This window comes from Zea mays, chromosome 6 (genome assembly GCF_902167145.1).
Source record: "Zea mays cultivar B73 chromosome 6, Zm-B73-REFERENCE-NAM-5.0, whole genome shotgun sequence".
Taxonomy (NCBI): domain Eukaryota; kingdom Viridiplantae; phylum Streptophyta; class Magnoliopsida; order Poales; family Poaceae; genus Zea; species Zea mays.
The window spans coordinates 178,259,972-178,285,362 of NC_050101.1; the positions used below are offsets into that span (position 1 = coordinate 178,259,972).

Consider the following 25,391-nt stretch of genomic DNA (forward strand, 5'->3'; position numbering starts at 1 on the left):
TTAGACCCAAGCGATATACGCCCAACAAATAATAGAACCAAAAGATCTTTTTTTTCACCCTTAGTAACCAGGTTCCCGGATCGATAGGATGTTAAATGGTCGTCTTTGTTCTCATGATGTTAAATGCATGCTCAAATGTGGCCTCATCTTCGTACTCGTACATACATGCACTAAAATCTGTGAGAATACTTGATTCTTTCTCGCTGACTTCAGCTGTATGATCAGGACATATATTGTTTTAGGTTGCTTGCCATATATTGTTTTAGGCCTCATCTTCGTACTCGTACATACATATATTGTTTTAGGTTGCTTGCCATTATGAGCTTTTAGGAAGGTCTGAAATAGCCACTTGAAGGACTCAAACGTCTCATCATACATGAGAACAACACCAAAAACAATTGTTTCCCTAAAGTGATTGAACCCAACAAACACACCAAAAGGCCTACTCTCCTTGTTTGTTCCAAAGGTAGTGTCAAAACTGACAACATCACCAAAATATGCATAGTCAGTGAGCATTTTAGCGTCAACCCAGAAAATGTTTGCTATTTGTTCTTCCCGATCCATTTGTAATGCATATTGGAAAGATGGATTTTCTGCGATTTTGTCTTGAAAATACATAAGCATACTTCCTGCTTGACCATATGCCATTTCCCGTTGGCGCTTGGCCCGCAAATAATTCTTGTGGTCACGGAGTGTGTAACTAAGGTTACTTGACCCACCAACCTGCAGACTAGCCAATCCATGTGCAGCTTTAGGCCTAATTCCTGCATCATCAGCTGTCTCAATTTCAAAACCTTGTAGCTCTGAAATTTTCCTTTGAGACACCATCAAGTGTGAGGTTTGTGGCAAGTGAAGAATATGATTGTGCTCTAAAATCAGATCTAACACTTTATAATTTCCCTTCTCCCGGTCCATTACAACTGAAAGGGAAATGTGCCCTTGGGCCATTTCTAAGTATTTTGGTGGTTTAAGTGCCCAACACAAGTGCTTAAGTGTAAAAAGGTGGACAAAGTACAAATCAAGGATAAAGGTATGTTTCTCAGACTTAGTACATTGTTTTATGGACTAATGTATTGTGTCTAAGTGGTGGAAACAGGTAAAATCCAATTGGAAATGTCTTGGCTCGAGCAGCCAAGAATCTGCTGAGTCTGGGTGCACCGGACAGTGTCCGGTGCGCCAGGCTGGCTCGAGCGAGCTGGCCGCTCTCGAGAATTCACCGGCGACGTACGGCTAAAATTCACCGGACTGTCCGGTGTGCACCGGACTGTCCGGTGAGCCAACGGTCGGTCGTGCCAACGGTCGGCCGCGCAATCTGCGCGGGACACGTGGCCGAGCCAACGGCTAGAAGATGGCACCGGACTGTCCGGTGTGCACCGGACATGTCCGGTGTGCCAACGGCTCCAAGTATGTCAACGGTCGGCTTCGCTATTTAAGGAAGGAAATCGGGCACCGGACAGTGTCCGGTGTGCACCGGACTGTCCGGTGCCCCCGATGACAGAAGGCAAGAATGGCTTTCCAGATTTGTGCTCAACGGCTCCTAGCTGCATTGGGGCTATAAAAGGGACCCCTAGGCGCATGGAGGAGGACACCAAGCATCCTTTGAGCATCATTGATCACTCACACTTCATTCTTGCGCACTTGTTCGACATTCTAGTGATTTGAGCTCCGTTCTAGTGTGCTAGTCTCTTGAGCTCAAGTCTGGGTTTTGCGTGTGCGTATTCGCTGTGATCTTTGTGTCGTGTGTGAGTTGCTAATCCCTCCCTTGCTCTGTGATTCTTCGTGAACATCTTGTGTAAGGGCGAGAGGCTCCAAGCTGTCGAGATTCCTCGCAAACGGGATTAAGAGAAGCAAAGCAACACCGTGGTATTCAAGTTGGTCTTTGGACCGCTTGAGAGGGGTTGATTGCAACCCTCGTCCGTTGGGACGCCACAACGTGGAATAGGCAAGCGTTGGTCTTGGCCGAACCACGGGATAACCACTGTGCCATCTCTGTGATTGATATCTCTTGGTTATTGTGTTGTGTTGAGATCCTTCTCTAGCCACTTGGCAAATTACTGTGCTAACAATTAACCAAGTTTTGTGGCTTAAGTTTTTGAAGTTCTACAGGATCACCTATTCACCCCCCTCTAGGTACTCTCAATTGGTATCAGAGCCGTTCTCTTCAAGAAAGGGACTAACCGCCCGAAGAGATGAATCCTAAGGGCAAGGGGATGGTGATCAACGACAAGGAGAAGGAGACCTTCGTCAACAAGCTCAATGAAGACTCACACCTTACCCGACTTGATAACCAACTGGAGACAACAGTTTTAGACCCAAGCGATATACGCCCAACAAATAATAGAACCAAAAGATCTTTTTTTCACCCTTAGTAACCAGGTTCCCGGATCGATAGGATCGAGGAACGGAAACATGGTACGCGGAACGCTGCAAAAACTAAGATTTAACACTACTGGAACGAGATTGTTCCCATGTTCCCGAAACGAGGAACGTGGCCAAGTTCCCGGTTCCCGGTTACTAAGGTTTCACCCTTCTCACCTGAAGCCAACCATCTGACATCACACTTTACAGTTAGCACTCCAGCCATCTCAGGTCACACCTTTCAAACAACATTTCAATCATCTCACGCCATGCTTTTTCCAGACCACTAACCATGTAGGACATAGAGCCTGTTTGTTTTAGCTTCTGGCAGCTTCTGGCCACCAAAAACTGCTGCGGACTACCAAACGCTCAGCTTTTCAGCCAGCTTCTATAAAATTCGTTGGGGGCAAAAACCATCCAAAATCAACATAAACACATAATCGGTTGAGTCGTTGTAATAGTAGGAATCCGTTACTTTCTAGATCCTGAGCCCTATGAACAACTTTATCTTCCTCCACACGTAATCGTAATGATACTCAAATTCTCTCCACAGCCAGATTTTCCCCAGTCCCCACAGCCAGATTTTCAGAAAAGCTGGTCAGAAAAAAGCTGAACCAAACAGGCCCATAATCGATCGTCTTGTTTATTGCGGTTTGTTGCAGTTCTAATTCGGCTACAGCTACGATTTCTACAATATTTTATCTTTATAGATTGCAGCTGCAGAGCAGTATATTAAAATAATATCTCACTCTAATAAACCTTGAAAGGAAGATGCCAGTGATTTCCAAAAAAAGTCTTAGAGCTATGAGGGAAAGAAAGATGCGTTATAATCTGTGAGCCTGTTTATTTGGCCCTAGGTTCTAAATGCAAAAAAAAAGGCTCTCGTGCGTCACTTGGTTTTATTATGCCGAGTCACATAACTTCATATATAATTGAATACAACCACGCAAGGCTGATATAATAAACACAATAAACAAGAGAATAAGAAGAATTTCATTCACCTTTTCATTTGAAGCCTACTTAAACTATTTTACACCGAACCATCTCAAACGGATTTAGGTCTATAATAGAATAACAATCAAAGTCTGAAGCCGGTCATCAAACCTTCCTACACGACCACACCTCACATCACGTTTTTCTACAAGCACTTATCTATCTCATGTCACGACTTCCTACCAGTGATGCTTGCGCCATGAAAATATTACTGCTTACTACACCGCATTATATGGTTGTACTATACGTCACAACTTTATATCTTGGCTGGATACATCCACATGAGCCTTACATGATTAACACAACAAATCAGAGAACGAAAAGACTCTTCTGACTAGAGATGTCAATGGGACCCGATACCTGCTAACCCATGAAGAATTCCTTTATTAGGGTATGGGTACGGGACAAAAATTATCCCCATGGTATAGATATGGGACAAAATATCCACCCATTGGTTAAACGAGTATGGGTTTAGAAAACAAGAATCCGAACCCGATTACTCATGTGTATTTCATGCTTGTACACCTGTCCTTGTTGTAAGAATGAGTTGAGGCCAAGCCAAACACCAAGCCCAACACGGCAGCGCACCTCAGGTCTTAGCCCAACAAGGCAACATAGCAAGGAAACTAGTAGACTATCAAAAAACAAAACCCTAAAATAACCAGCCATACGCTATGCCCTGTCCAGTCGGCCAACTGCCACACGCCTGGACAGTTGCGCTAGCACTGCACACTGGCGACTTCACCAGCGACGAGGAGCACCGCCGACTACTATGAGCCTAGCACGACGGTGACAACCATGAATTCTCAGGCACCAACGAACTCAAATGGTGACCAAGGAAGGTGAGTAGACTCCATTTCTTCATTTCTTCTATCGGTCCTGAAGTACTAATTTCTTTTCTGATCGATGGATGAATGGATCATGGATGAGTGCTTGCTGATGTAGTGATGTATGAAATCTGGATAGTTTGTGCTAGCTATTAGTACATAGTTATTCCTTAATTGAGGATGGGGACCCATTGAGAACCCGAAACCCGAATGGGGATGAGTATGAGGATAGATTAAATATGATGGGGATGAGTCTGGGATGCTATAACCCGGTGGATAATTCCCCATTGACATCTCTACTTCTGACCACCTTGCACGTGAAGCCAGCCATCTCACGTCACGCCCCTCTATCAACATTATTCACGACACCGGAAAATTGTACTGCTTATACGCACTTAGATAAATAATGTGTGCCTTTAGAAATTAAGGAATGATTATTATAAGAAGAGCGAAAAACCCATTTAATATGTCATTACCATTTAAGCATATCATACCTATCTGTGTTTAATTTCCTGTATAAGACGTCACAACTTATATAAAATTATTAGCCATTTGAATTATAGAACTAACTTTAAACAGTTAAGTTAGACCCTTAGCTTAAGTTGCTAATGTTTTATCTCTGTGGGGCAGATACGTTTTTTTAAAAGACCGCAACGAATTGAGAGAGAGAGAGAGAGGAGAAACAATCCGGACTGATTTCATAAACGGCACCCGTCTGTCAGCGACCGGTGAAACGCGACACAGAGGAGAGACCGGGTGCAGGGAGCAAAGGCGGAAGGCAGGGCAGGGCGCTATTCGTCTGTCTTTCTCTTTTTTCAGCTCAGGTAAGGAAACCGGCATTCCCCCGTTCCCGTTTATTAGCTGAGCTCGTACACGGCCGGCCCTCTCTCGGTGCGTGCGTTTGCGTGGCTGTGGCAATATACGGTGCGTGTGGGGCGGCGGCGACGAGGGTTTTGCTGCTCCGTACACCGCGTGCAGCGGCGACGCGACCGCAGCTGGTCGCCGCCCCGGATCGAGGAGGGGGAGGAGCCGGCGGAGGCCCCTGTGGTGGCTGCGGGGGCGGGAGCGGGAGCGCCATGAGGGGCGGTGGCCGTGGCGGCGGCGGGAGGCAGCCTTCCTACGCGGCGCCGGACGGGGCGGATGCGGCGGCGATCCCGGTCGCCTCAAGGAAGATGGTGCAGAGCCTCAAGGGGATCCTGGCCGACCGCTCGGAGGGCGAGATCTACGCCACGCTCTGCGACTGCGGAATGGACCCCGACATAGCCGTCGAGAGGCTCATCTCCCAGGGTAAGGGCATATACTCTCACCTCGCTCTAGGCTCCAGCTTTGTCCTCGCGGGCTCCAATTGTTTAGCGTGGACGTTGTCGTGCGATGCTTGTCAGCGCTAGGGTTTGTGCCCCCCCTCGTGTGGTATAAGTTGTAACCCCCCCGTTTTGGACGGTTGCTGTTGAATTGCTTGCAAATTTGGTCCGATTCTGCGGATGCGGTACGCTGCGACTTGTTTTGCTTGCCAGTTTAGGTTCAACGTCACTGTGAAGCATGCTGGGAAGTTTTAATTTGTCATGCTCATGACTTCAGATGGGAGAAGACACTAATTTATATTTGTCAACGGACAACCTTTTTTTTGCATTTATGAATGTGTCTTTTGCAACAGATTGTGCCACCCCATGGTGTAATAATAGGAGGGGGGGGGGGGGGGGTGAGGGTTCAGTTTCCTACGTAAGTCCTGATTCATATCCCATTGTAATCCAACTGTGTTCCAGGATCATGTTACCTGGTACTTATATGTAAACAAAAACTGTTGCGCCTACCATAAACATCCCTTTTATCTTCATCAATAGGATGTGTTTAAGTTCACTCATGTATTGCTTACCATTTTCTTGGTATTGAGTTTTCTATCTGTCTATATGTTGGCATAGACGCATTGCCTACCTATTTTCTTTAAATTGGTATGTGCCAAGTAGCGTATATTTTTGGGTAAGTAGTACTTTCAGTGTAGAGATGCTTGGGTGCCAGTTACCTAAGGTCGCTACAAGTTATGGAACCTTCCATTAGTTCTGCTCATTTGTTTTATTCTAATTTCTAAATGCACCATCTAACCCTTAACTTTTATGGCTGATATATTCGTAATAAATGAAGCATAGGGTAGCATCTATAGATCATTGAGGATCTTAAATGTTTGTTTATGATATTTTTGGCAGGGATTTCTTATGATTAATCTAACTCTTTTTTTAATTCATGTCTATCCAGATACTTTTCATGAAGTCAGAAGAAAGCGGGATAGGAAAAAGGAGGTTCGTAGACGCATGGATTTCTTAGACTATCTCCAGCAGCTTACACACCCTATCTCCCATCTCATCTCCTATTTCAAACTTTCCTCTGCGAATAGTGCAGTCTACAGTGCAAAACTGTGTTTTGTGTTACCATGACACGGTTATATCCCCAGCTTTTCTATAGGTTCATTGTTTGCTTTTCGTTCTTTGGTTTTTGTTTGAGGGTTTTCTTTTCACTGTAATGTAAGATTTTCCTTTTTGCAATTTGAAGGTCATTGATTGTGCAATCTTGCACTGAATAAGGGATTTAGGTTCCTGCCATGCTATAGACTGACTGATATGTCGTGTTGCTATATGGTGCCATTCTTGCTTGAAGAATCAACATACAACTGTTAACAGAGCAGTTGCATTGCACTGTACTTGCTTTGAAATAGATCTATGCATTGATATGCCTTTTTTTGGGTACTATGTTATTACACTCAAAAATCCTTTTCTGTAAACTTTAGTGCATCTTGGCATTTGATCTGAGTCAATCCATTTCTCCAGGTTAACTATTATTCCCCTGACAAACTCTCTCTTATCTGTAGACTAAAGTTAATCACGAAACAAGGCCTCGACCTTTCCAGAAATATACATACCGAGGATATAAGGCTGTTTCAGATCGAAGTGGGCGAGGTCGCATTCTTCATTTTGTATTTTTGTGCTATAACTGTTATAATGATGTATGGTTTGTAGTTTCCTCAGGATAAATGGTGCTCTCATTTTGTTTTCTCTCTCTTCATTTCAGCAGACCCTACAGGCGGTTTCAAAGGCCCTGTAAAAAAGGAACCAGAGATGCAAGCTCCACTAAACTCATCAGCCTTGGATGTCAAGACAAGTGACACTACAGAAATATTTTCTGCTACTATGTATGTGCTACTTATTGGTTCCATATATGATTCCTAGCTATATGTTGATTGTTTTGTTAATGTTTGCCGTTTTCATCGTTTCAAGTCAATGTCTTCTTCATATATCACTGTTGTCCTTTCCTTCATTTGTTTCTCTTCCTTGTGACTTGTAACTCTTTTTGGATTTCATAGCTAGTCTTACCCAACTTACTCCAGACTGGTATTGTAGTTTTTGAAACTATTTCATTAGTTTTAGTTATTCCCTTGTACTTACTATTTTGCACCATTTGTCCATTTGTCTATTTGATAACTGAAGTACATCAGAAATGGAATAGACATTTTGGCTGGTTTCCTATTAGACCTTTGATCATAATGGCTATAGTTCATTTCTAGTGTTCTCTTCACAAAACAATGTTCAAAGGTGGATAACACAGGTCATATAAGTCAAATATAGTAGGTCCTACAGAACAGAGTGTAGTATTTGATAAACCAGAACATAATTGTTGTTTTTTACTTGTCATCCTAGAATGCGTGCAATTGAAGCATTTATTCTGTCATACGAAAATTAAAGGAGTAGCTTCATCACTAAACGTAGGCTAAGTGCAATTATATTTTTTGTTATGTTTCACTAATATAATGCTAGAGGAAGGAATAGTAGAAAAAAGTTTACTTGATATCGTTCTGATGTCCTTCTCTACAAGTAACTTGTTACGGCATTGAAGGACCTGATACTTTCTGGCTTGAATATTATGAAAAGATCAACATTTGCAGTATCAGTTCCATATACTTTGTCTTCATTTCTGTGTCATCTGTTCTGTATTCTTAACTGTTTATATTATTTAGTAACCATTTTCCAAGGCAAATTGGCAGTGTCTTTGAATTTTGATAATGTATAGTTTCACTCATGCAAATTAAATGTGTTCACTTTATCTGGTAATTTGTAAAGGTAGCTTCAAGGCTTCCTTGGCAGGCTTACTAATTCTTTTAGGCTAATTATTTTTGCAGCAATGTTGCCCAGACTGATGCTAAGAACACCACTTCTCAGCCTTTATCTAAAGTGCAGCATGGTTGGGGTGGTATTCCAGGTCGCCCTTCCATGGCTGAAATAGTGAAGATGGGCAGGCCTCAAGCTAAAGTTGGGAGCAGATCTGTTGCAAGTAGCACTGCGTTGCCAACCGTTGGTGATTCAGTCATTTCCAATACACCAAATCTTGTGCCTGAGGAATATAACAGAACTGTTTTTGCATCAGAAGCAGGCCATGTCGCAGCAGATAAATTGCCAAACGGTGCTGTTGAGGTGCACTCTCTACCTAAAGATGCTTCCGCATTTGATATGTTACCTTCAGCTGAGGGAACAGATGTTGAAGCCCCTTCCATGAGTGCTAATGCACAAGGGTCATCAACGCCAGATGCCAATGAAGATGACATTGAAAAATATGCAAATTTGGAAGAGGGCAATACAGAAAGCTTGATATCTCCTGGACAAGTTTCTGCTTCTGGTAAAGATATACAATCAGAATATACTGAAGTTGTCAGCCATGTGGATGAAGGCTCGATAGAGAAAACAAATGACTTTCAGCTCAATGGCCTTCCATTTGAGCACAACCAAAGTAAGTCAAAATCAGCCTTGCTTTGTCTTACCTGTATTTCCCCATGTTGTCCGGCTTATATGATTCCGATGACCCTACTTACTAATAAGTAAATTAAGTTGTAAGTTCTTTATTTTATTTATTATGTGTAATTGTGGATCTTTTTTCCCTTTTGTTTCCTAATATGTAGGTATCACACATCCCACTTGTTTTTGGATATCACACATGCACACCCCTATGTTGCCATCCTTCTACTACTTTACCTGTTACCTATTATGCCCCTTCTAAAATAAAATGGGACGATGGCCATCTATTGTGTTACATTGTGAATTGGGTGTTCCTGAAGGTGTTCATCAAGTTTCTCATTTTGTATTACCGTTTACCTCTTTGATGGCAGATCTGAATGGAGACGTGTCTACAGCGACAACACAATTTGATCATTTGACTCTGCATGAGGGACCAAAATTGTCCGATGATAATCCGGCTGTAATAATTCCTGATCATCTTCAGGTTTCGAATGCTGATTGTGCGCATTTGACGTTTGGTAGTTTTGTGTCTGGAACACTTGATTCATCCTTGACAACAAAACCTCTTGAAAGTCATGGGGATGCTGCGGCAGTTCCTGATGATGATTCAATTGACCAATCAGATGGCAGGTATGTTCCTTTCCTTTTATTTTCTTAGCTCCATCTTTATCATGTAGCTCTTATAAGCCGTTATTTTTAGGATCCATGACGATGAAGGCAAGGTGACTTTAGCTACTGATGTTAATGAATATGTTACTTCTGCGGCAAACAGCAACGAGGAGAATCTTGATATTACATCAGTACAGCAATCTGAAGTCACTAGAGCTGATTTCTTGGATGTCACAAGCAATACTGAATACAACCTAACATCAACTCCAGATTATGCAACTTCAAGTGCACCGTTGCAAGATTCTGCTTCACAGAGTTTACAGGAAAACCGACAATTCCAGAACATCTCTCCTTTCTCAAGCTTCATGGTACAGACCCATGCCATGTGTGATGTGTCATCCTAGTTCTAATTGCCGTGATATGTTGCAAATTTCTACGCAATTATGTATATGCAAATTAAGTGTTGTGGTTGCTATTTTGCTTATATACTGTCATACTTTACACCTAACTCTTTGTCTTGTCTGTGCCTCTTGGGAGAGACCTCATAAAAGGTTGACATTGCTTGCTTATTATACTATTGGAAGGCACACTAACTTTTTGAAAAAGAGCACCCGATTTCTTTTTTTGCAGTTCATATGCTATTATTTATTCTGTTTACTTTGCATTAATGTTCTTTGCTAACAGCTGGTCTATTATTGTGTGTCTGCAACTAACAGCTGTTTTATTTTTGTGTGTGTCTGCAACTAACAGCTGTTCTATTGTTGAGTCAGCAACTAACGTCTGTTTTATTATTGTGTGTCTGCAGCAAATGCAAAATGGTCTCCTGCCACCAGCAATTCCACCATTGCGTGAATTTGATCCAGCATTTTCACTATTGCTCACCCATCCTCCTATGATGCATGGTACAATGTCATCATCCATGAGCAATACAACTGTTTCTACGCAGCCCCAAGAGGTATGAACATTTCACTTAATCATGCAAATTCAACTCCATCTGTGCTTTCCAGTGAAGCAACAATGTATTTCTCTCTTTCTTGCCAACTTGGTACATTCTGTCTTGTTGGTTATGTTACCTACAGGTACTTGATGTCGCTAGGTAGTCTGATCTGTTAGAATTTTGGTCTTGAAAGGGCAATATATATTTCATTTGTTGTTGACTAAATGTCATAAATAAGGCTCATGTTTGCTTTGGATAACGAGCCTTTTTTCTTCTTCTGTTGTATAAATTGTCATTAGTCCTAAGATTTGCATGGGTGGAACATTTGCATTTTATAGTGAAATACGAGACTAGCAATCAACGTCCCCGAACCATTATCTTTGTCTTTTTTTTGTTTACCCTTAACTCTACTGTCTGTCTTTTACTCTTCCGTGTTTTTTCCTATCCTCGTTTCTTGCGGGTTTCATCTCTAGCCTACCCCAACTTGCTTGGGACAAAAGGATTTGTTGTTGTCGGTGGTGGCGGTGAAATACGAGATGGTACATACGATTTTGTTATGTTGCTATTTGATTGTGATTATTTCCTAATATTTGAAATTACCATGTTACATGTAAATGATGAGTGTTAAGAATGTGGTGGAACCTGCTAGGACGATAAACTTCCTTTGCGTTTTTTGATGAAAGATGAGGAAGCGGTGCAGATCATGCATATGGCCGTGCAAAACACTGATTTGCACTGTAGACTACACTATTTATAGAGTGAAGTTTAAAATGAGAGATGAGGATGGGTTAACTGATGGAGATAGCCTAAGATCATGCATATGGCCGTGCAAAACATTGATTTGCAACGTAGACTACACTGTTTATAGAGTGAAGTTTAAAATGAGAGATGAGGATGGGTTAACTGATGGAGATAGCCTAAGATTTTGTTATCTTGCTATTTGTGTGTCAGTGTTTTTAACTTATCATGTTACATGTAAATGATGAATGCTAAGAGCATGAAATTTCAAGAATGATAAACTTCCTTCTCTTAACCTGCTAGATTGTGTTTTGGTTTATGTTAACTACGGGAACTACTACTGTGCAATCAGTTCTTATGTGCAAGCGTGCAAGCAAGACTCCTGATCCGTTAGATCATGATCCAATATTCCAACCGAATGTCACATGTAACGCTTTAATCCTTCCACCACTGGCTCGCGTGGATTTATAAAGAACCCCCTAACAAACCATAGTTATATCTACGGTTGGATCATATGACCTAACGGGCAAGAATCTCGCTTGCACATAAGACCTGATTGCACATTAGTCGTCGCCGTTAACTGCACCATGTCGCCATGAGCAAGCTTGATAGTAAACTAGCAGTCTTCAAATGTGATTTGTATTTGGACAAATCCTGATAATGAACCCAACTACGTTGATTTTTTTAGTTTCTTATTATTTTTGGAACTGGAACTACTATGATCTCCAATTTGAGCTTTAGAGGGACTTAAGTTTCATCTTTAGGCATCTGTTATGTGTTTTCTGGTTTCTATGTCTATTTTTTAAGAAAGAATTCAAAGGGTTAAAAATTTCCATTCTCCAACACTATAGTGTACTCTTATTTTAGTTTTAGTGAAGATTGTGCTACTGACTACTTCAATGATCGATCCATGCCAGTTGTGCCATAATGTTACTTTCATCTTATTTTCCACTTAAAACTTGTAGTCAGTTGTCTTTGCATAATGGGCATATACATATAGTTTTCCTAGTTTATACACCCTCTGTCCCAAATTAAAATTCGTTTTACCTTTTTACTAGATTCATACAATAATTAATGTATGTGTTCTATATATATGTCTAGGTTCATAATCATCCATATGGATATAGACATAAAAATCTAGAGCTAAAACGACTACTATTTTGGAACGGAAGGAGTATTTTTCTTGGATCTGATATATACATGGCACAATTCTTATTGTGTGTTTGATTCTCGCAGAATGCCAATCCAGTTGGTTTACCCAACCCTCAATTGACTCAATCTCAGCAAAGCACCAGCATTGCTTCAGGGCCTCCACTCCCTCAGCATCTTCTTCATCCCTATGCTCAACCAACCCTTCCTCTTGGCTACGCAAGCATGATTGGCTATCCATCTCTTCCACCAAGCTATGCATATCTCCCGCCTGCCGCTTTTCAGCAACCATACATGAACAGTGGCTTGTTCCACCAGGCAGCAGCGGCAGTTCCCACCTCAAGTGTGAAATACCCTCTACCGCAGTACAAAAGCAACATTGCCCTTGCTAGCTTACCACAGCCAGGCTCTTTGCTCTCAAGCTACGTTGGGGGCTTTGGAACTGCAAGCAACATGCCTGGAAATTTCCCTCTGAATCAAAGCACAGCAGCAGCAACAACAACTCTTGGGTTTGATGGGACGGTCCCTTCACATTTCAAAGATGGAAATCAATTTATTTCTCTTCAGCAGGTAAACTATATGGTGCCTGAGTCTTGCATGAGGTTGACAAATTCTTTTGTTCACTAACTCTTTGCCTGCTGCTGACAGAATGAGAACCCTGCAATGTGGATGCATGGTGCTAGTTCACGAGGGATGCCCCCACTTGCAGCCAGTACCATGTATGGCTATCAAGGGCAGAGTCATCAGGCCGGCCTTCGGCAGGGCCAACTACCTTCACAATTTGGCTCTGCGCTTGGGCAGTCACAGCCAGGCCTGGGCCCTGAACACCGAAACCCTAGCGATAGTAACCTAAGTGGCGCTGCTCAGGCTAACCAAATGTGGCCAAATACCTACTGATCCATCCCCCTTGTCGACTTCTGTGGAAGGCGGTCCTGTTGTGTGTGCAACGCCGGTGAGGCCATGCAGTGCTTGTGTTCTGATCCAGGCACGCGGATACCAGCTGTGCCTGTGCGCATGAGTCGCTGTCGTGACATTTTGAGGCACAAGAGACATATGTTCGAGCATGCTCTACCTGTAGGGTTTCTAGGATATGGCAAAAGAAAATGTAGCTCGATCTATTTATTCAAATTCTGATAGAGAAAGGACTTCCTCTTTTCTATTTTATTCTCTTTTGTCATTCACATATCATGTGACAAATAAAACCGAAATATCTAACAGCAGCGCCATTAGTTCCCGAGGAAGTGAAACTTTACATCACAGGTATTGCGTGCCTCTTGGCTTCAATTTTATGATTGAGGTGATTAATTGATGGATGAGCATTTCCCACTCAGTGCTTTGTCAAGAGAGGATGCCAGATTGATCGTTGTTTTGAACATGAACCTGTCCTTGATCAATTAGTAGCTAGCTAGGCTATGATAGGCGAGGCTACTCTGTCCAGAGCCTTTTAATGTTGGAGGTCGGAGCGTGACGTACGCGTTCTTGCAGCCGCGTGTTGACGAATCGTAAAGGAGTGGAGTGGTTGAGATCAGGGGTGCAGTCTAGTTTCATTGCAAAATGGCATGCAAGAACAAAGAATATCATCATCTGTACTGTACACATCTGCCTGCTAACAAGGGCAACGCTACTGACTGCCAGTGCCAGAGACACGACGTTACTGGTCGCAATCCTGCTCTTCTCTTCTTCAGGTACGCCAGCCAGTGTACTTGTACGTAGCCTCCGCATCCGTAGTCTTGCATCGTCTCGAGACTGTTATAATTAATTCAGTGGCTAACCCAGTGGAGAGAGACAGAGAGAAACGACAAAATGACAGGACTGTTGTATTCATCTCATGAAGTGTACATATATATACATAGTGAAGGGACACCACAACGGGTCGCACCCCTTGGAATTAGATCACATAAAATATTTTCTAACACTCCCCCTTGATCAATTCCAACTTCATTTGATCATCTGTCAGTTGTCTTCTTATATATTAACTCCTCAAAAACCCTGTGGGAAAAATAAGGAGTACACAATATCTTTTGGATTATGAGTAAAACTCATATTGAACTCCAAAAGAAAAATATGCTTGTAATCATCATGCATAAAAACCCCTGTGGGGAAAAGTCAATGATGATGCATATAGCTTAGTTGATATTACCTCGTTAAAAACTTTGGATGAGAAAACCTTAACAAGGCAAAACTCATACAAAGAAAAGAGTGTAATATGATGGTACAAAACAGATCAAATATCACGGAGAATTACTCCTCCTGATCTTGCAAGCACTTAAGTCTTCTCATACCAATCACCTCAACACATTTCTGAAAACGTTGAGTATGGTAGAGATTTTGTGAATAGATCAGCAAGATTATCACAAGACTTTGCAAGATGTTAATGTTTCCATCTGAACAACACAAGCTCAATTATCCTTATAGATAATTGTCGATGGTTTATTTGAACCATGGTATGCCATTGTTCTCCCATGGACTTCTAGCCCAAAGAACAATAATATGTCTATAGTCATCATTTCAAAAACCCCAGCAGGGAAAATAAATGATGAGACATATAACTCAGGCTAATATTTCTCCAAGATAATCTTGCCAGAAAATCTGAGAAATCAACATATCAGCTGAGTCTCCTTAAAAACCCAGTGGGAGAAATAAGGAGAGTAGTCATACTCTATTGTTGATTCATTTGAACTCTAAGGAGATAAACTCATCACCTAGTTCAAATACAACAATAACTATGTCATAATGTATCATCCTTGAAAACCACTATGGGAAAAATAGATGATACGACATAGGCCTTGTGTTGATGTTGCCTCGTTAAAAACTTTGAATGAGAAAAACCCAAACAGGGGAAAAACTCATGCAAAGAAAAGAGTACAACATGATGCAGAAACAAGTTATTCAGATCAAGAGGAAACTCCCCCTGATCTTTACAAATCACTAAGTCATCCCATACCTCCTCTCAAACACATCTAAAATGTGGAGTAAGTAGAGACTTAGTTCGTAACTTGTTTTTCATCTAAACAACACAAAGTAATATTATCTCCATAGATAATAAGGTCAATGATATAAAATCATGACCACCACATACCTTCACTATGTAGTATATCATTCTATACAATCCCACGAAGTGTACTATAGAATGATTATTGTAAGTGACCATTAATCTCTGTTGATCAACATTTATCAGACAGTAGGTCCAACTTACCAGAACTATGTCATTGATCTTGTACCTGGGGATCTTCTATAGATATCCAAGATCAATATATCCAAACATAAGGAGAGCATGAGTACACCTGGAGATCATAACTCGATCTCATGTGCTGTTAGCTAGCAAATCATTGCAAAGCAATATCCGGCCGGATGCTCTTGCAAGATACAATAGCACATCTCATGTTCCGAAAGAATCAAATAACAATGATTCTCTCATATTGAATTTCTTCAATATATGTTGGATATAGACAACTTTGTATCTAAGATACTCAAGATAGTTTACTTTGAATTGGAAATCTCTTTCAATTCATATCCTCTATCTTGAACTCCGTCGATAAGTAATGTATGTTTAAAATATGTTGCACATATTTACACTGAACATACCATACTTTGTGTATCCTTTCAGAAAGAAGGATTCACTAGGTCGAATGTACCATATTTGACCAAGATGCTCTAAGTCACAAAGACTTTCCAAGCATTGCAAATTTGTGATTGGTGATTATGTATTTGGAATCCTTCAAGACTCCACATATACCATAATCTAGTGACCACATAAGCATATGTTGTCACTACATCTATCAACTGCATAGATAGATGATTTACTGCCCATATTATTGTATCGGTATTCAACAACTCAAATCAATGAGTCTTCAACTCCCTTAATGAGTTGGTTCAACTCTAATCGATGAGTTTGTTCAACTCAAATCACATGAGTGATCAACTCCAATCGATGAGTTTGTTTAACTCAAATTCATATGAGTTTTTACACTCAAATCACATGAGTGTGTTCAACTCACACCGCATGAGTTGAACCTATCACAACACAATTATGAGATTATACCAAATCTCATGCATCATTTAAATAGTACTCAAAAGCAAATCATCTAACAAAGTGGTCTTCTCTTAGAAGTGTTGTTACATGATTAGTCCAAATCATGAATTACACAACTAACCACTGTTATCATGTCAGATGGAAGATTGAAGTACACTTCATATCTTAGCTTTCATGAGTAGTATGCATCTATTGGGATTTCATATACATGATTAGATGCTTATGCATACAACACTATACCACGTATAGTGTAATGACAAAAGAGTTTGTCATACTCATTGCCCTTCCCTTTTTAATGTGCTTATATATTTGCTTTCAGGCAAAAATATTTGAATACAAAGTGTTAGTCTACAATATAATGTAGACACATACTCATAAGTCCACAAGTCTTATGATTTTCTTTGCTATTCATTTTGCGCTTGCATATCAAGCCACAAAAGCACATAAGTTCTTTTCATAAGAACCGTAAGAGAAAGAGAGCATCTCATTTCCTCCAAAATGAAGAGGTGAATTCCCATATTATGCAAAAATGAAATGAACATATCCAATAAACATTTAAGGATAATTAAGCCCATTAGGCGAGTTCATCAAACTCTATTAAATAATTATCCTCCAAATGGTTTAACCATTTTTGTTTGCTGTTGCAACTTTGCCGCAAAATATATCATATCTTTATATGTTGGAGAATTCTAGGTATCACATACAGTGTACCAAAAGATTTCTGAAAATTGGTGGACACAATGTAGATAATCTCTATGTAATGAAACAATGGAGTAGATCTCTCAGTAGTGGGCAAAACTTTTGCTGCCTGAAAGCATGGTCTCTGGGCTGATATATTCAAGGAACATACCGCAGCCAATGCTTAGGACTCCACTACCCTGTGCTTGACCAATTTTTCAAAAATAAAATGGAAATCACCATAAAGGTGAATAACTAACATCATATCTCCAACATATCTACTTGGGAAAACACATATAGGTAATCATCATCGACATATGATGTAGACCTCTTACTGATGGGCAAATAATCTTTTGCTGTCTAAAAGCTTGGTCTCAGGGCAAATAAATTCCAAGAACTTATTGCAGCCAAAGCCTAGATCTCCATCATGTGTTGAATAATCCCAAGTTCAAGATATGTGTCATATTTTGCAAGAATTCATCGTTTAATTAAGTAGAACTTAATTAAAAGAATTCTTTTAGCAGTCACCATGACTGCAGCGTCTAGCTTGGCTCCATAGCCCACGACGCCTGCTTGGTCCATGATCTTTTTGGCTAGCACATATAGGTAATCATCTCGAAAGATGTAGACCTCATAGTGATAGGCATTTCAAATGCGGCCTAAAGCACGGTCTCTAGGCTACTAAACTCTATAAAGAATTTAGTGCAGCCAGTGCTTAGGACTCCATCACCCTATGCTTTTCCAAAAATGCAATATCATTTTGCATGAGGACCATTAGTTTCGACTTATTTATGTGCTATGTTATCCATGCAAACATAAAAGAATGCAAAAACAAAAGCAAGTCGAAAAAAATATGTGAATTATAAATGGAAATAAAATATAATTCACTAACAAGTCTGTATTTTTTATAATAAAACAGACAAGTATCACAATTAAAAATATCATCAGCAGTCTAAATATTTAAATTTAGATAATAAATACTGATTAAAACTGTGATACAAATAATCATAGTCATGTATTTAAAAATACAGAAAATAAAAATGAGTAAATTTAGCCCATTCAAACATGTGGGCGAACAGCCCATGCGGCCTAGCCGGCCAGCGCGGCCCAGGCGGTCAGGCAGCGGCCCAACCGGCCATACAAGAGTGGCAGTTAGGGTAAAACCCTAACCGCTCCTCCTTTCCCAGAGCCGCCGGCAGCCCTGGCGGCATTTTTCGCGGCGGCGCGTGGATCCGGCCTGCGCGGTTCCGCGGCGGTGCCAGGAACGCAGCCTCGCGGCGGCAGGCGGGCACGGACTCGGCGCGTGGCCCCCAGGCGGCGAGTAGGCTGGCCCCCCGGCGGGGCGGGCGCTCTGGCCAGGCCCCGGTGAGCGCGCGCCACACCGTCGCAGGATCCGGCCATGGGGCGGCCTCGGCACGGCGCGTCCGGCCCCAGCAGCCCCGTGGGCGCGCGGCCTGGCGTCCGGCACCAGCAGCCCCGGCGGCTCGTAGGCGTCCGGCCCTAGCAGCCTCAGTGCGATACCCTGGCCTGACGGCGCGTCTCTAGGTGCAACTGCTGTCGCCTTGTCAGTTGTCAGTACTATAGATGGCCAGCCGGGCCGGGCTAAACGGGCCGGCCCGAAGCACGGCACGGCCCGTAGTGCCTGGGCACGGCACGGCACGGCTAGTGTCGGGCCCGTGCCGGCACGGCCCGATAGGTAGTGCCGTGCCTGGGCCGAGCATCAGGCACGCTGGGCCGGCACGGGCACGGCACGATTAGCCCCTAGGCACGGTTAGGCACGATTATACATGATTAGATCCAAGCACGAGTAGTTAGCTGTGTGTTGTACTCTTTTTTCTTATATAGGGTTTTCTCACAAGAGTGAGTTTTTATCTAAATAGGTTTTTAATGAGTCAGCCATTGCACTAAACAGTTCAATATTAGCTATTTTAATATGTTTTAACTGTGTTTGTGAATATCTGACTAAAATTCTGTGGTATAGTGCTAAACGGGCTATATGGGCTAAACGGGCTAAACGGGCTAAACGGGCCGGCACGGCACGGCTAAGCAGGCTTAGTGCCGTGCTTGGGCCTGGCCTTAGGCACTAGTGCCGTGCCGGCACGGCACGGCTATTAAACAGGCTAAACGGGCCGTGCCCTAACCGTGCCGTGCCTGGCCGTGCCCGGGCCGGGCCGTGCCGTGCCGCCCATTTGGCCATCTCTAGTTGTCACATGGTGCAGGATGCCAGTTCGTCGATGAAGAAAAATCCGATTCATTCACGACTCACAGATCGAGAGAAATAATGATTGCATACCCTTTATGATTTGCTTTGTCTGATTGTCATCTTGTTTTGGACGACGGAGTCCAATCCAACAAATAAATTAGCAACTGACCTTGGAGATCTCTCAAGTTGGATTTACTGGCCACCGATCGCCTCATCCCAGCCATCATCCGAACACTACTGATTGCCATCGTAGTGTTCCTGCATCTGCATGCCATCTTGTCTTGGTGTGGACGCAACTAACGTCATCCACCAAGAAGAAAATCACGATCATGGCCATGATGATCTCGCCAGTTATTTTCTGATATTCCATGCTTGCGTCCGATGATTTTCTGGCCTTCTTCGCTCAGTGTAGAGACTCGTGCTGATAACGTGTTATAATTAATTCAGTGGCTAACCCAGTGGAGAGAGACAGAGAGAAACGACAAAATGACAGGACTGTTGTATTCATCTCATGAAGTGTACATATATATACATAGTGAAGGGACACCACAACGGGTCGCACCCCTTGGAATTAGATCACATAAAATATTTTCTAACAGAGACATCACCTTCGGGCGCCACCTGAGCTGCGAGTCTGCAACTGAACGAACTGCACGTGCGCGGAGGCAACGCGGCGCGCGGGCCTGGCGTGCAGGTTCAGCCGCTCACCGTCAGTGCGATGAGGAGCCACGTCGACGTCGTGGCCAGCGCCACGACGGCCGCCGCCGTCTTGCGGCCGGGCAGTGCCCTCACGGTCACGGCGGCGCTGGTGTTGTCGCCGTAGTCCGGCGGCGACATGTTCCCGTACAGCGGAGGGGACCTGCCGTCTCCAGCCGGTGGAGAGCTCCCGTACCCGCCGGGGGCAGATCCGTATCCTGGCGTCAGCGGAGTCGACGTGTTCAGGACCGAAGCTCCGGTGCTGTCAGTTCCAAGCAGAAATCACCACATGTAGCTAGCTACCTTTCCTTTTTTTTTTTTTGCTTGCGTTGGTAGAAATTTACCTCGTTGCTGGATACTGGCACGTCGAAGTACCTGCGCATGCAGATGCAAACAAAGAAGCGAACGCGTGAACATCTATCTATCTATGGATGCAGATTGCGAAAACAAGAACCTTGCTCTGATCTCGACGTGTTCAGGGTGGAGCTTGACGAGCTTACTCGGGTTGGTGGTGGTGAGGACTGCGGCGCCGCCGAAGTCGCAGCTGGTCTGCACGGGGTTCTTCTGGTAGTAGGTGTTGAAGGCGTAGGACGCGTGGTCGGGGACGGTGTCCGGGCTGAAGCAGCTCCCGCCCCGCTGGACGGCGGAGCAGTCCGCGCCGCCCTGGCCGCACGCGTAGTTCAGCGCCACCTGCAGCACCGCCGCGCCCGCGCTGGGGCTCGCCACGCACCAGCTCCCGCCGCCGGCGCCGGTGGCCAGCGGCAGCGAAGGCGCCGCCGGCGTCGCGGTGGGCAACGGCATCGTCGCCGTCGGGTTCACCACCGGGACCGTGGCCAGGGGCGACGTGACGTCGCGCTCCAGCCTCTTTGTCGCGCCTGCTCCCCGCTCGCTTCCTCCCCCTGCTGCCAGAGCCAGAGTCAGCGTGGAGCAAACCATCATTGGAGAAGAAGAGTATGCATTATCGGCCTAGACAGCAGAGTATGCAACAACTCACCGTGGCAGTGGCAGTTGCAGGACAGGAGGACGAGGAGCAGAAGAAGAAGGGACGCCAAGCCATGGACTGGCCGCAGAGGCAGAGCCATGACAAGCTTGCGAGCTCTGGGTGGGCCTCTGGCTCCCAGCGAAGCAGCAGCCGGCACCGGTAGGCTGGGGCTGTGCTGATTCAGGAACGAGTGCGTGTAAAGCGAATGCTTTCTTCAGTGACACGAACAAACGGAATCACAAGTCTGGCCGCCGGGGAATAACAGGAAACTTGGCCGGGCAGGCAGGCAGGCAGGCTGCCTGGTCAGCACACATTGAGATATCAAAGGAGTCCACACATTGTATCAGTTATAGATGACCAATTGACACTAAGACGATTGGCCAGTCTAGGCATGACAAGAAAAAACACGATCCAACCTGTCTTTAGTGACTGCCACGACACGACTATAGTGTTGTGCCTGAACCACCATCTCGATCCATAGTGCTGACACGGACACTACACAGTTATATTTTTTATTTTAAAAATAATAGTTTATATATATTAAATATAATAATTTAACGTATAACACAATAAAACTACCGCCACACTAGCTAGATAGATGTGTTTAAGTCTCTTGTACATTTGGGTATGTGTTTGAGCCCCCAATAGCTACATTTTTTGCTAAATTATACAATATAATTAGATGAGTTAACGTGCTACCGGACCGGCTCGACACGGCTAGCAGACCAACATGCCGTGTCTGTGCCGCGGTACGTGGGCCCATCCGGCATGACACGATTTGCTAGCCGGGCTTGATGGACCGTGCCTAAAACGAGACGTGTCCAATATGGGCTGGGCCTGGCCGGACCGAGTGACCCGTTTGACCATCTATATTATCAGTATCAGCTGCGAGGGGTCGGCCATAGAAAAAGTTTGCAGATTTGGCTTCTGTGGCCCCCCTCCCTCCGGACCAGGCGTACTAGGTCGTTACCCAGATCTAGACGGCGCCGCCTAGCACTATAGAAGGAGAGGAGAAGATCACAGGAAGGTGGTCGCAAGAATAAGCAGCCTGCTGCGGAAAGGATAGCTTGAAAATTCCGGTCCTCGTCTAGAGGCAGGCACAAATTGGACAAAAAGCCGCTGCCGCCGCATCCTCCTCCCCCCTGCCGTTCTTGGGATCGCTGCTAGTGGGGCAAAGGGAAGTGTGTGGGCCGATTGCTTTACCGCCTCAAGCTAGTGGGGCAGACGAGAGGAAGCGTGGTGAAACTAACTTTAGCTCTAGAAAAAAAACCGAAAAATCTAAGAATGTATTAAAGTGTTTTAATCTATGTCTTTAAATATAATTTTGTAACAATTTTACAACGGTACCGCCGACATGAATGGATTCAACGTTGAATGTGTGCCGCGTTGTTGCTGGTTGCATTTCATGTATTTTTTTTTTGTCGTGTAGACTTTTTACAGAAAGAAGCATCTGCACATATCGATTAGAAACTGGACCCCTACTTTGTTCCAACGAACGCTGGTGATTTTTCGTTGGCCCAATACAATGTTGACCATGTCATATGGCCCATGGGCTACAAGTTCGTCAAAGCTTTAATGAGGCCACTGACCATTTTGGCCCAGAAGCCACAGTTATACGATTTGATTCATTGGCCTCGAGTAAAAACTTGTATCACCCACTCACTCGACAAGTCGACAGCTACAGCTCGAGTTGAGTCATCCATCTAGTCTCGGCCCTGCCGACGTCTGTGTCTGTCCACGCGCCAGCTGAAGCTGAAATCAAAGCTTCGGCTGACCGGCGACGGCGACCGCGACCGGAGTCTGGCTAGGGCTGCAGCCCAGCTCGCTATCCAGTTCACAACAGCAGCTGTTGGAGGTTGGAACTAGAGTCTAGAGTAACCAACCAACAAAAGGCCACCCATGTCTTGGGGAAGAAAAAGGGCAGCGCTTTTTTGACCCTGAACTCGCGAAAGAGCCAATATCCGAGCCAATAATGCCAGCGTCGTGTAGTCCTGTTTGCTACAGGAGAAGACAGAAGGCCATCCAGCTGTTCTTCTTTTCGTCAGAAACGAAAAGGAATGGCAAACCAGTAGAGAAAGTGACTTTTTCTCTTTCTGAAGGCTTTGGCTTCCCAATCCAACAGGTCTCACTCACGTAGTACAAACTATGGCATCCAAGAACAAGGACATGTACTGTGGTGGGTGGAAGCATGCTGACAAGCCATGTGCTCACAGTCACAGCGAGGAAGATATGATGAGGTTTTGCATAATTGCATTGCTTCAGGTGTTTGCTGCGTTCTAATAGTTTTGTTGTTGTAGTATTTCAGTCAGAACAAATTTTGTTTTGTTTTTTCACATATGTAAGTGGTTCGGTCGGCGTTCGCAGCGGGTGATGCTGCTCACTGCTCAGGACAAGGTCGCCGAGCTGGCAGACGGCACTCTAGTACTCTATTGCTCTGTATTATTGCTGTTGTTTACTCTAATCCAACAGGACATGCATTCCGTTTGCACATGTCGGAACCGCGAACATACACCACCTCACATGGCTATGGCTTCATACAAACAGCAAAGCCAATCAAACACATAGAGAGGCTGCATACTTAGCTTTCTGTGAGTTCAACCAACGTCGAGACCCTGCAGCAGGTTCTTCAGACTACGACGCACGCACACCGGTGTTCTTGGAGACCGAAAAAAGGGTAAACGGGAGCAGGATGGATCCGGCAGTCAGTCACGTCCAGAGCTCTGGATTCTTCCGTCCTTCCTTCCAGCGAGGTTGGGGCCACACTAGCTGCCACGGTGTCGTCCCACCTATATGTCCCCAAGAAGTTCGCTGGGCCTGAACCAACCAACAGTCTTTCTCCCTCATGCTCTGTCCAATAATAATACTACGTACGTAAAGTCGCAAACAGTGGTTGGATTCAGCAATGATGCATGAATGTGCTATTGCCCATTGTATCTCCACCATTGTTGCTGTTCCTTTCTGATCCAGAGCTCCCTCCACATGGCGTCATCTCACTCCGGCACAAGAAAATGCTGCTCTAAACAAACCTAGCTGCTAGGAAAATATCATCTCCATCTTCAACCATAACCACGAGCCATGATGAATGATCATCATCCTCATTTCATATACACAATAAACATACTATATTATATACGCGCGGGAGCATCACTGACAGCGATCGGCACAAGGCGCCCTAGCTAGAACCTTCTTCCGTATCATTACCAACCACCACCTTCATCCACGTCCAAAAATCTGCTTCTCACATCACGTTTGATACCATATTTTGTATACCACCACCACCACCATTTACAAGCAAAGCAATTGTTGTTGATATGAAATGAAACGACCGATCGAGGTTGCAATCGCATGCACTGACAGCGACCACCCACTCACCTCCAGCCACCATTTTCCAGCTGCCCGCGGCGGGTCAGCGCCGCCGTCGTTTCCTCCGCGTGGTGGCGGCAGGCGAGCCGGGCTGGCGCGCCGAGCGCCGCGTCCACGGCGGCGTCGCTCCACCGGTCCTTCATCGCCCGGTTCAGCCGCGCCACGAAGCCCTCGCGCCGCGCCTCTAAGCGCCTCAGAAGCCGCGCCGAGAACGTGCCGCACCCGTGCGCGTCCTCGGCCGCCGCCGCCGCCTCGTCGTCACCGGCCGCGCCCGCGAGGTAGTCGACCATAGCCTCCGTGACGCGCGCGGGGGCGGCGCCGCGGCCGTCCCAGAGCCACATGCGCGCGACCGCGCGGCGCAGCGCGGCGGCCACGGCGGCGTCGTTCGCCGACGCCGACGACGACGCGACGAGGCCGGGGCTCAGGGACACGACGTACTCCCCCGGGGCCGCGGCGCGCACCGTGGCGCCGGCGCCCGCGGTGAGGTTGCGCGCGGCCATCCGGACGGTCACGCGCCGCACCTGCCTGCGCGGGAACGACGCGTCCGGGAACAGCGCGCGCTCCACGGCGCGGCTGGCGCGCAGGAGGGCGCGCTCGGCGCGGCCGTTGGACGCCAAGTGCAGGTCGAAGCGCCGCGCCGCCGCGCTGCCCCGCGCCGCGTCGTTCGCGACGGCGACTGCGAAGCCCTTGCTGGCCTCGTGCTGCGCTAGCAGGGACGCGCACGCCACGGCGAGCACGGCCGCTATGCGGAGGACGATGCTCCGGGTCGAAGGGGAGGAGGAGGGCGCCGACGGCACGATGGTGATGTCGATGGGGAGGAGGAGCGGAGCCTCGGCGTCCATGTCCATTGGTGGTGTAGTGGACCGGTCCGACTGTCCGAGCGAGGCTTTGGCCTGCCGGACGGGATGCAATGGACGAAGCTTTTTTCAGCGAGCTTGGAACTGGGTAGTGGTGGTGGCTGCCACAATATGCGAGTTGCGAGCGGCGCGGGTTATATAAACGGCAAATGTTTTGGAGACCGAGTGGGGCGCTGGGATTAGCTGGGTAACC

At 45.2% G+C, this 25,391-nt stretch overlaps 3 protein-coding genes across 6 annotated transcripts; 1 reads left to right on the forward strand and 2 right to left on the reverse strand.

Moving 5' to 3' along the window:
- Positions 1–4,872: 4,872 nt before the first annotated feature.
- On the forward strand, positions 4,873–13,645 carry LOC100273818 (uncharacterized). Of its 2 annotated transcripts, none has more exons than XM_008649344.4 (10): positions 4,873–5,465; positions 6,429–6,472; positions 7,039–7,126; positions 7,239–7,359; positions 8,344–8,948; positions 9,325–9,583; positions 9,654–9,930; positions 10,368–10,517; positions 12,474–12,956; positions 13,035–13,645. In XM_008649344.4, exons 1-10 carry the CDS (start codon positions 5,255–5,257, stop codon positions 13,281–13,283), a joined length of 2,487 nt encoding a protein of 828 aa, XP_008647566.1. In that variant the 5' UTR covers positions 4,873–5,254; the 3' UTR covers positions 13,284–13,645. The 2 variants fall into 2 exon arrangements, with proteins under 2 accessions (XP_008647566.1, NP_001141689.1); NM_001148217.1 differs by having other exon boundaries at positions 5,086–5,465; positions 7,242–7,359; positions 13,035–13,543.
- A 5,675-nt stretch (positions 13,646–19,320) lies between these two features.
- Positions 19,321–21,333, reverse strand: LOC103630785 (PLASMODESMATA CALLOSE-BINDING PROTEIN 2). 3 transcript variants are annotated; one of them, XR_555231.4, is made up of 5 exons: positions 20,991–21,286; positions 20,497–20,898; positions 20,341–20,371; positions 19,909–20,258; positions 19,321–19,721 (listed from the first exon to the last, which is right to left on the reverse strand). XR_555231.4 is itself a non-coding variant. In XM_008651849.3 (4 exons), the coding sequence occupies exons 1-4, from the start codon at positions 21,076–21,078 to the stop codon at positions 19,997–19,999; spliced, it is 780 nt and encodes a 259-aa protein (XP_008650071.1). In that variant the 5' UTR covers positions 21,079–21,333; the 3' UTR covers positions 19,776–19,996. The 3 variants fall into 3 exon arrangements, 2 of the variants coding, with proteins under 2 accessions (XP_008650071.1, XP_008650070.1); XM_008651849.3 differs by lacking the exon at positions 19,321–19,721 and having other exon boundaries at positions 19,776–20,258; positions 20,497–20,895; positions 20,991–21,333; XM_008651848.4 differs by lacking the exon at positions 19,321–19,721 and having other exon boundaries at positions 19,776–20,258; positions 20,991–21,290.
- A 2,838-nt stretch (positions 21,334–24,171) lies between these two features.
- LOC100383588 (Plant basic secretory protein (BSP) family protein) lies at positions 24,172–25,194 on the reverse strand. The gene has a single exon (NM_001176236.1). The coding sequence runs from the start codon at positions 25,187–25,189 to the stop codon at positions 24,347–24,349; it is 843 nt and encodes a 280-aa protein (NP_001169707.1). The 5' UTR covers positions 25,190–25,194; the 3' UTR covers positions 24,172–24,346.
- Positions 25,195–25,391: the final 197 nt, after the last annotated feature.

Excerpts from the sequence above, each read along its gene's own strand:
- LOC100273818 (XM_008649344.4), top strand. The coding sequence starts at position 5,255 with ATGAGGGGCGGTGGCCGTGGCGGCGGCGGGAGGCAGCCTTCCTACGCG. Across the intron at positions 9,584-9,653 it reads ATTGACCAATCAGATGGCAG|GATCCATGACGATGAAGGCA; the intron begins GTATGTTCCTTT and ends CGTTATTTTTAG. Across the intron at positions 10,518-12,473 it reads TTTCTACGCAGCCCCAAGAG|AATGCCAATCCAGTTGGTTT; the intron begins GTATGAACATTT and ends TGATTCTCGCAG.
- LOC100383588 (NM_001176236.1), bottom strand. The coding sequence starts at position 25,189 with ATGGACATGGACGCCGAGGCTCCGCTCCTCCTCCCCATCGACATCACC.
- LOC103630785 (XM_008651848.4), bottom strand. The coding sequence starts at position 21,078 with ATGGCTCTGCCTCTGCGGCCAGTCCATGGCTTGGCGTCCCTTCTTCTT. Across the intron at positions 20,372-20,496 it reads CCTCACCACCACCAACCCGA|GTACTTCGACGTGCCAGTAT; the intron begins GTAAGCTCGTCA and ends CTGCATGCGCAG. Across the intron at positions 20,259-20,340 it reads TGCCAGTATCCAGCAACGAG|CACCGGAGCTTCGGTCCTGA; the intron begins GTAAATTTCTAC and ends TGGAACTGACAG.